The 10,747-nt window shown below is 42.6% G+C and overlaps 2 protein-coding genes across 2 annotated transcripts; one reads left to right on the top strand and one right to left on the bottom strand.

Moving 5' to 3' along the window:
* Positions 1–2,054: 2,054 nt before the first annotated feature.
* Positions 2,055–5,358, bottom strand: LOC310869987 (cytochrome c oxidase assembly factor 3 homolog, mitochondrial-like). Its single transcript, XM_083780987.1, has 2 exons — positions 5,119–5,358; positions 2,055–4,027 (listed from the first exon to the last, which is right to left on the bottom strand). The coding sequence occupies exons 1-2, from the start codon at positions 5,294–5,296 to the stop codon at positions 3,921–3,923; spliced, it is 285 nt and encodes a 94-aa protein (XP_083637113.1). The 5' UTR covers positions 5,297–5,358; the 3' UTR covers positions 2,055–3,920.
* A 3,485-nt stretch (positions 5,359–8,843) lies between these two features.
* LOC310868661 (cytosolic phospholipase A2 gamma-like) lies at positions 8,844–10,373 on the top strand (the record flags this gene model as incomplete). Its single annotated transcript, XM_083779117.1, has 1 exon — positions 8,844–10,373. One exon carries the CDS (start codon positions 8,844–8,846, stop codon positions 10,371–10,373), a length of 1,530 nt encoding a protein of 509 aa, XP_083635243.1.
* Positions 10,374–10,747: the final 374 nt, after the last annotated feature.

Genomic DNA, 10,747 nt, shown 5'->3' with positions numbered 1-10,747 from the left:
TTGGCTCTGAGATGTAGTGCAGTAGAAGTAAAAGTACTGGAAATTGGAAATACTCAAGTAAAGCACAAATACCTCAAAATTGTACTTAAGTACAGTACTTAAGTAAAAGTACTTAGTTACTTTCCACCACTGTGTGATTTCAAAAGAGCCTGCTGAAACCCCCCTCTTCTTGGGTACACTACATGCTTTAGTTTAGACATACTATTGGTCCGACTTAGCCTGGTTAATAAACCAGACTAATATCGCACGGATCCGCGGGATATTAGTCTGGGGAGGCTCAGCTTGGATTTCATTTCCAGGGAAACATTTTCTCTTTGACGCAATTGGTCAGAGCTACTGTCAGTCAAAGGTCTCAAGCATTGAACGTCACTGTACCAAAGCCCGCCCATATTGCATACCGTGTCCCTATTGGGCGCCCACATTCTCCTGTGTAGGAAATGGGCGTAAAATTGAGCCTCTCCAGACCGAAATCCGCCGGTAGGCAATTTTTTTTTGCCAACGGCTGATTCGGTCTGGTTTATTAACCAGGCTAGGTCCGACTGTCCACCGACATTCCCTGGCCCCTAGCTCTTCTTCCCTTCTTGGAAAAACAACAAGATGTGAACTATGCACAAACAATGAATTTCACCCACTTTTTAACTTGTTACAATTTAGGCATTTACAATTTAGGCATTTAGCAGACGCTCTTAATCCAGAGCGACTTACATTAAGCAAGAACAAAAAAGCATCATACATCACATAAAATCACTGTTAAAACTGTGATGTGACAAATGATGATGATTCTGTTGCACGCATAATGTTCTGTGAAGGTTTCTGTGGCTGCAACAGGGGTGGAAATTTCCCAAGACAAACGTCCCACATGTTGGGGATGTAAAGTTGACCGTGACAGTTAAGAACCTACAGCTGTACTCACTCATTATGTGCAGCTTGTCTTTGAGGAGGTGAACATGGAAGGTTCCTCTTTGCTTGATGAACACAGCATGCATTGGCCAATCTTCATTGGCACAGACTAGAGGCAAAGTTGGAACAAAGGAGAAACTCATGTGGAGGGGAAAACAATAACTACAAAATGAAGAAATAAGCCACACATTCATACACCGATGGCAGCGGAAACCATGCAAGGCACCAAGCAACACATCAGGAGCAATTAGGGGTTCAGTGTCTTGCTCAAGGACACTTATACACTAACTCTGGGGGAGCCCCTAGCATGGCGTAACATGGATTCACTTGTGCTTGCTCATACCGGGAGGAGCGTGACAGAATCCACTGCCAGGCCAAAGCCACGATATTGTCCCCCTGTCTAAAGCACGGTCCAGGTGGACTATACCAGCAGCTTCACATTCAGTGACTCCTACTGGTCATCAGATGCACCTGCAGGACAGACTGCAATCTAGGACTGCAAAGGATGGGGATTCAAATCATCTCGTGGCATGCTGCAAGTGATGATGACCAGCCATATTTAAGTTGTACTTAAATGTTTACATTCTTAGATTCATGTTCATCAGTGCAAAAGTATGTGTTGATAGTAACGAATCCAAATAGGCAGTCATGACTATTTTGAATGTATGTATATTCAAGTTGTAAGTGTTCGCTTGCTTGATTAATCTAAACAAGTAATCAATAGAAAAATCAATAGAATAATAATAAAAAAATATTAAATTGACAGTTGCAACCCTAATTAAAACAAGAGTGGTGGTGAGAACCGAGGGATTGTAAAATAGATTAATTTTGGACAGGATGTGTTAGAACTATAGCTGGTTTTACTTTTACAGCTACTGAAACTTCTGATTCTGAACATATTTACCAATGTATTTCTTTTTCTTTTTTCATAGATAAAGTTACCCAAAATGTGGCTGACACCGGTCCTTTTTTTTGGTAACAGGTACGGTCGCCCCTTTTCCATCTCGCCCTACTACTCTACCTAGCTGAAAATAACAAACATAATTCATGTTGGTGATTATATAAAAGGTATCATCATATTAATTTATAATTGTTGAGTTCACTCTGTAGTCTGTATATCCATGGACATAATAGCACAATTACAAAACATGGGCTACATGGAAGAAATGTGTTTAATAAAACTAAGTGGATTGTTTACACAGCACTGAAAGAAAGCAGTCACCGTCTCACATTATTGATTATTTCAGAGTACAGAGATCGACTAGTATAATACAATCAAATAAATCTGTATACAAGATCATTTCAGATTTCAGCAGGGCGAGGGAGGGAGATACAAAATAACTAAATACAATAATAACTAAATTAACACTTTTCGCAGGGAAAGTTGGCAAAGGGGCGAGTTATTTGGTATTCCTTTTGTTCCCCTCTTTGTGCAACACCATGTCAATAGGCCATTGTGTTTTATTAAAGGACCACGCAGCCTAACACACAGATACGTATTAACTGTATATGATGATTTCAGGTGTATCAGTACAGTACAGTAGAGGGACCCCCTGGGGACCCCCACATGGTAACTTCCATTTCTCAACCATTTCGGACGCAGGGACCGTGCCGGCACCTTGGGCGCGTTCCTGTGGGTCTGGAAGTTCCGGGGACCCCCACACGGAGTTCCACCACCACTTACATCACACGGGTGTGATTTTTTTTCTTCTGCTTGGTCTTTGTCTGATATGGCTGTGTGCAGTTCATCATCATCTTTAGGCAGATTTTTTTAAACATTTAAAGGTATATTCAGTGATTTCACTCAAAAAACCTTAGGTTTCGTTTTTGGCTGGGACCTAAGCCTTTCATCCAATCAGGATAGAGAGCCAAAAACGAAACCTATGTTTTTTTTGACCCCCAGGGGTTAACTGGGGACAGGGAGGAACTCATTATATGGTCAGCACACTATAGTAGAAGATTATCACAACAAAACAAAACAAAAAGTGATATTTGAATTAAGTGAAATCACTGAATATACCTTTAAAACTATATATATTTAGATTAGTGTTATCGTGAGAACGATGGCTTCCATTTTCACATTGAAACTTTTCAGGAATAGAAAGCCTGCAGTTTCTATTAGCTTGGATTCCCCCATCGATGATTCCCCCATGCGATTGGTTAGCTTATTTTCTCGTTTACATATGACGTACATTTTCCCTTCAATGTCAATGGCATTTAATGTTTTGATGTTTAATTTACTACATATTTTGCAGAATTCTGACGTACTAATTTCTTGACTAATAGGTCCATATTGATCCATAAGAGTCCAACAACAGCCTCCTAGCTGTTGGCTCCGGGTGCAGGGTGGACTGTGAGCAGTGTGAGGGTCGAGCACGGTAGCTCTCAAAGTGGGGTCCGGGGACCCTCAGGGTTCCTTGTGGGGGGGTTTCCAAATAGACCCTTATATGGTCTGTAAGGCAGTGGTTCTCAAAGTGGGTGCTGTGACGTAGAAGACTTTGATAATATTTGGATTTTTTACATATTTACATACCGCAATATGACAAGTAAGGTTCTATAAAGTAACAATGAAAACAAAAATCTTTGAGAAGCACTGCTGTTAACCCATTCTGACCTGAGATCAGATTCATACGAGGTTTCTGCCGGACACACACTGGTCTGATGAACCCATTCTGACCTGAGATCAGATTCATACGAGGTTTCCGCCGGACACACACTGGTCTGATGAACCCATTCTGACCTGAGATCAGATTCTAAAAATGTCAGTCGCTCTTCGATTTTTCAAAAATAGCAGACCTACAACCTCGTATCGCGCCACTCGGTGGCGCGATATGAGCTTGTAGATCTGCTATTTTTAAATAGCTAAAGCATAACATGATGCTGACACCAAAATGGGTGCCCGGTCAGAATGGGTTAAGGGACCTTAAGTGTATGCTTATGGAACCAAACTACAGTCTCAAGAGTTGTGGATGTCCTTGAAATTAAAACAAATAAATAAAAAGGTTTGAGAAACACTGCTTCTAGGAGTTGGCCCCGGTCCGAGGGCCCCGCATGACGTGAATTCTCGCCTCGTCGTCGATCTCGTCCAGGACCCTCTCTTGTTTGACCGACAAGATGGTGTAACTGACTGGAGATCTGCTGTTAAGTATAAATAACAACAATCACGTTCTATGTAGATCGGCTATTATCATTTTTTTTTAAGTTTAGGAAAAAAAAATATTTTAAAATAAAATAAATGTCTACATTTCAATACAGCAATGCGTTATTACAGCACAAATAAATATGCTTTGCAATGTGTCATTTTTAAATAAGTATCGTTTCTTTTAAAGCATGTTATTTTGAATACAGAAATGCTCAGGTACTTTAGTTACCAAAGTATGGTCTGGGGACCCCCAAGGGCCCCACTGCTTTAACTCAAGTACAATTGGACAGAACAACTGTCACTTGTAGCGGAGTAATATTTAGACAAGGAGTAGCCTATCTAACCACTTTCATACACAATACATCCCACTACTAACTTATAAACAGTACAATAGCGCCCTCCTCTGGACTCAGTGGAATGGTGCAACTCGACAGTCAACTACTGTTGACAACATAACATGGCAGACACAAATAAAGAAAGAGGAAACATGAGGGAGTATTTAACAACTCCAATTACTTTTATCTAAGTGTTGAAAGGTAGGCTACTTATTCTACTTAATCATTTTCTTTAATTGCCTAATTATACACAGTCATTATATTGTATTTTATCCATAACATACGTGTGGCATGTTTTGTTGTCGCATAACAAGTTGCATTCTAATTATTTAGCAGCCCAAATCAGTAATTAACTTCTGGTTCACTCCACTATTCCATGAGATCCACAGACAGAGACAGATCACAACATTCCGTTCCATCATAACCTCTGGTTTCTATTTCGACTTAACCCGTGTGATCCTGTCTAGAACCCGCCTTACTGCATCCGGTAGTTCGAGGCACACACAAAATATGCACGTATCGTTTCCGTATCCGCTCTGGAGCCAAACCGGATCAGTAAACTGCAGAACGAATTGACATGCTGACTGTGTACATGATGACGGTTTGACATTCACAGTCAGCAACAATAACACTAATATAAAAGTATACACGCCAACGTCCTTAAAATGAGCATATACTGTTTATATAATGGGACACATTGTCGTGCAATCCATTGTTGTTATTACATGTATAAAAGGATACAGATTCCGACCACAAACGCTCCGATGGCCAGTCCGGTCCAAAGGTTGCGTCTGCGGACCTTTTCCATGTTCTGCTTCCAGTAAATGATCTCCTCTCTGCGGCGGTGAAGCTGCCTCTGGGCGGCCGTGAGGGGAGCTGCCTGGGCCCCCTGTACCGGAGCCTGCTGCTGGTCCGCCATGTGTCTGACTGTCTGTCTACTCTACAAATGTTAAACGGTCACCGTTGTTGTTATATTCAGCTTGGCAGGTCTTCTTCTTCTTCTCTGGTGTTTAATGGCGGTTCGCAAACCTAGTGGTGCATTACCGCCACCTACTGTATACATTAAGTATTCTATACTAGAGAGAGAGAGAGAGAGAGAGAGAGAGACTAAGAGAAATATGCACTACAGACTATAACTAAGAATAAATAAAATGAAAACACCTTAAATATTGTATTTCTTTCATAAAAATAGAATAGGAACTGCTCCCGTCAAAGTTGCAATGTCATAATGTCAAAGTGTGGTCTAGCCTGTGCATTATTCCATAGGGCTGGACACATATATTATATGGACATAATGACATCATCAACTTGCGACGGGAGCAGTTCCTATTGAGTGAAAGTTTCTCTATTTATGAAAGAAATACATTATTGTCTCCATCAGGCCGAAGGCATGGTGGGAGAGTATGTTTTTCACTCTGTCTGTCTGTCCGTCCGTCCGTCCGTCCGTCCGTCTGTGAACAGCTAATCTCCGGCCCTGTTAACCCGGTCGATGCCAAATTTTGCACACTCCCTGGATGCCAATGATGAACCTCTGTTTCAGAACGGCCTGTAATAGCGCCACCAGGAGGCTGACTTTTAAAAAACACATTTTTGGGGTTAGGGTTTTGGATATTACACCTCCAGATTCTGACCAGAATTCCCGCGAATCGTTACACACTATCTCTATAGTCATGTGTTCATCTGTCCGATATTTCATATTTTATCCTAATTGGCTAACAAAGTTTGCAGGATTGGCCCTGTTGACACAACAAGCCTCAAATCCTTAATGCAGTGTGCAATCTACGTGAAATCTTTCACAGACTTTCAGGCTGAGGAATATATCCCACCCTTTTCACATTGGCCTGTTATAGCGCCACCAACAGGTGGATTTTTGCTAAACACATGTTTAGAAAATCCTCTAATTGCCATCAGTGGTAAGAACAAATGGCACCCTTTTCACATTGGCCTATTATAGCGCCACCGGGAGGCCACAACCTGACCTGGCCTGGTGGAGACCTAGCTGTGCCCCGAGGGGCACTTCTTCTAGGTGTTTTTATTGTTTTATTTTAGTTGTAGAGGGCATGTATAATGTTTTAAGGCATATTTGTGTTATTAGCCATATAGAGCACCGAAGTCTGACGTCACTTTCAGTAGAGGGCGCCAGTACACAGGTTCATGTATTTCTTTAGTTGCATTATAATCCCCATCGGGGGATTTTAGATCGCTTCATATAAGAACTATGTTTGAAAAATAAACCGTTCACCCCGGCCTTTCTGTCAGGGGAGTGGCTGTGTGTCGTTAATGATGTTCATTAATATTTGATACAGCCAGTTTCTGGAGAAAATGGAATTAATGTGGCCGCAAAAGCCTTGAAACTACATATGAAGGCAATGTCACTGCTAATATACGTCTCGCCCAGCTGTCAACACATTGCGTTCCTGAGATTCCTCATTGACATAAGCTCAGCTGGTGGTGACTCGACTCGTACTAACCACAAAACATTAAATATCAATGAAATAAAAATAAACTTAATTAACATTCAGTTCATGTTCTGCGACAGGCAGATGCAGCCACCCGCCTACCCGGAAATGTAGTCTCTGGGTTATTTGACTCGTTTCTAACGCTTATTATGTTACTCTTTGAGTATATTTGTACATTTCCACCTTCAGTCGATGCTTCATATCCATATGAGTGAAAAGGCCGGGGTGATCGGTTTATTTTTCAAACGCAGTTCTTATATGAAGAGATCTAAAATCCCCCTATGGGGAATTCAATGCAAATAAAAAGTACATGAACCTGGGGACTGACGCCCTCTTCCGAAAGTGACGTCAGGACTTCGGTGCTCTATAGGGTTCCTTTTAAACTTCACTAATGTGAAGTGTAAAGTTTGGTCTAAATATTGTAAGATTTTAATCAACTAAATCTACAGTTGATTTTGTTAACTAAAGCTTTTGGCGGGCGTTAATGGCGTCGTAGCCTGAGCTAACGCTAGACATTTCTGGCCTAGATGGGAGGGTCTCAGAATAACGCGCACCCTGATTGGTTCACCGATCTGTCCCCCCCCCCCCCCCCCCCCCCCCCCCCCCCCAGTGCAGCACTGTTATTGTGTTGACCAGAAGCAGAAACCACTGGTTGCTGGAGTATACCATTCTAACGGACTGTCAAAGTTAATTCCACAGAGTCGGCACACGTTGGTTTTTTTCTTAGACGGTGTGGTGGGTTCTTCAGCCATTCTCCTCATTTTCCTCGCATATAGCCTCGTTTGAAGTTTCACTGGTAATGATTTCCTCATGGTGTTATTTTGAGGTGTGCACACCGCTCAGAGCCCTGACGTCACATCATTTGGAGCGACGCCTACACGGAAGGGTTGACTGACTCCGACTTTTAGACCAGTGCAGCCCATGCGTAAATCCAGGCTTTATTCATTTTTCGCGCAGACGAAATTAAAGCCTGGGTATCGAGGCTAATGGCGTCGTAATGCCTGAGTGCCTCTATTTTGGAGAGTAACACCCGTACGCATGCACCCAAGCATAAAATGACTTCCACATGGATCTCTTCTCCACAAGTCCCTCTTTAACATTAAAGTGTAGTTTTTAATGTTGATGGAATTGTCAGTATATTTAGTCATAGTTTTAATCATCAAAGCTTAGTTCTCAAATAGTTTTCTTCAGTAAAGGAACCACACCCGTGTGAAGTGAGGGGCGCTCTTATCATCGTACATGATGTAAAACAGACACTGACATAAAATTCTCCATTCATTGTCAATGGGAATTGTATGTCTGTGTAGGACGAAAATAGACACTAAGCCAAATTCTCCCAGACACAATGACGTAAAATTCTCCATTAATTTTGAAAAGAAATGTAATGTTTGTGTAGGACGGAATTCTATACACTAATAGCGGAATATAGGAGTTGCTAGCGCCCCTCAAAAAAGTTAGTCGACAAACATTTTTCGTCATAGTTCTTTAGTTGATATAATAGCATTGATTGTATTGAGTACTTTTTCCACCACTATACCAAATATGGAGTCCTATGTCACACTACTGATGGCAGCTTCACGATTGTCAATCTATATAATAAGGACAGTCAGTCAGTCAGTCAGTCAGTAAGTCAATCAATCAATCAATCAATCAATCAATCAATCAATCAATCAACCAACCAATCAATCAATCAACAAACGAACTAACCACATAATTCAAGCCCACATAATGGAGAACAGAAATGGGGTCATTTTGAGCTCTGGAGGTCTGGGTGAAGATGAAGAGATGTTTTACCCAGGACAAGCCGGTGGTCTAGGAGAAGAAGAGACGTTTTTCCCAGGAGAACCCGGTGGTGTGGGTATCAGCCCTTCTATAAACGAGGACGAGAGAATGTATGTAGATAAACGGCTTAAAAGAGTTAAAGACTGTTTGGCAGCGAACGGCATTGAGTGCCATGATTTTGTCCCAAGAATAGCTCTGATAGGGTCCGGAGGTGGGAAACGCGCCATGATAGCTTTTTTGGCAGCGCTTGAAGAATTTGGGGAAAGCAATCTCCTTGACTCTATCTCATATCTGAGCGGTGTATCTGGCTCCACATGGTGCATGGCATCGTTGTACCAAAATGGTCGTGATTGGTGCTCCGACCAGACGGCTGTGACGAAAGAGATCATTGACAGGCTTGATGGCGAAAAACTGTCCTGGGCCGAATGTGGAGAAAGACTGAAGGGATATTATGAACAAACAGACCACTACAATTTGACACATTTCTGGTCTGCGATTGCTGTTACCACGATGATAAAAGACCTGGACTCAACTCTTCTTTCAAAGCAGACGGAGGTGAACGGCAGGGTCCCATATCCCATATATACGGTCATCGACAAGAATTGCAAGCAGCAGCTAGAAGGAAGTGACTCAAAAATGGGCCCCTGGTTTGAACTGACAGCGCATGAGGCACGCTACTCGCTCTTCGGGCCCCCTGCTCAGCAGAAAGAGTTTGGGAGTATGTTTAATAACGGTTCAATTGTAAAGCAAATGCCAGAGATGGACATGCTGTACGTGCAAGGCATGTGTGGGAGTGCTCTGGCCGACGTCCAGTCACTGTGGAATTTTTTAAAAGAAGGAATTCAAGAGTGGCTTCCCGGCCAATCACGTTCCAGTTGGCGTCTAGCCCTAGAGACGCTCGTCGACATTAACAGCCTGGCCTCGGAAGGCAAAGATTATTCTCGCCATGTCCAAAGAATGAACGAGTTGCTTGCGGGCAAACTGGACAAGAGTAGAAAGCGCGTGATTTTAGATCAAAAGTCTACCAAGGCGGAACTCGAGCATTACACGCTGGTATTCTGCGAATGTTTTTCCGACTGGTACGAGAAGGACCGCGAGAGTGGTGAGAGCGACGTTGTTCGTGTCGATGCGTGGACCTGGGCCAAGATATTGGCGAGCACCGTGTCATGCTTGCCGACCTGGAAGTGGGGAACCACATACAACTTCCTTCACGGCAGGAGTAAGGAAGATAACACCAGTGTAGAGCAAGTAGTCCCCAGCCTCCTGACAACAGAAACACGGGACTACATTGACGCTGGCCTGCTATTAAATTCCCCGTATTTTTCCGTGCTGAGAAAAGACAGAAAGGTTGACCTCGTCATTTCTCTGGACTTCAGTGAAGGGGACCCCATGATGACAGTTGCAGAAGCTGAAAAAATGGCCAAGGAGATGGAAATACCTTTCCCTGAAATACCCGAAATAACTTCTGAAGACCAATTAAAGCCGAATGACTTTTATGCATTTCAAGGAGACAGCAAAAGACCGACAGTGATCCACATGCCCCTATTCAACAAGGTCAACTGTAAAAATGATATTGAGGAGTGCAGAGAGAAATACAAGACATCCGATCAAGCGTACGATACCAAAAAGATCGAGGTTCTGAAGCAAAAATCCAAGGAGAATGTGGAAAATATCAAGGACAGGCTGTTGGATGAGATCAAAGAAATCATGAGACGCCGTCAGAATCAACTTCGGTTCACTGGTTTACACATTTAAAGAAGTGGGTGAATGTGTTTTTGTCCTAGTGAAAATAACTTCTGATCCTCCGGGCTGCCCACAGTACAATGCAACAGAGTGCCAGGCAATGTGCAAATGACTACTTGCAGAATACAGAATGCAGCTGACAAGGGCAACATCAAGGGCATGTACGAGGGAATCAAGCAGGCACTAGGACCAACACAGAATAAAACCGGCCCTCTAAAGTCTGCCACAGGTGGACCGGGCACAACTGATGAAGCGATGGGTAGAACACTTTTTTTTTTTTTTTTTTAAGATATTTTTTTGCGGCTTACGCCTTTATTGATTTTTTAAGGGATAGAAAGTAGGCTGACAGGAAACGGGAGAGAGATGGGGGGATGACATGCGGTAAA

The sequence above is a fragment of the Protomyctophum parallelum genome (genome assembly GCF_964188405.1).
Source record: "Protomyctophum parallelum genome assembly, chromosome: 13".
NCBI classification, from domain to species: Eukaryota; Metazoa; Chordata; class Actinopteri; order Myctophiformes; family Myctophidae; genus Protomyctophum; species Protomyctophum parallelum.
This window is presented reverse-complemented; position numbering and strand designations above follow the sequence as displayed.

Excerpts from the sequence above, each read along its gene's own strand:
- LOC310869987 (XM_083780987.1), bottom strand. The coding sequence starts at position 5,296 with ATGGCGGACCAGCAGCAGGCTCCGGTACAGGGGGCCCAGGCAGCTCCC. Across the intron at positions 4,028-5,118 it reads AGCGTTTGTGGTCGGAATCT|TCAGTTACACCATCTTGTCG; the intron begins GTATCCTTTTAT and ends GCAGATCTCCAG.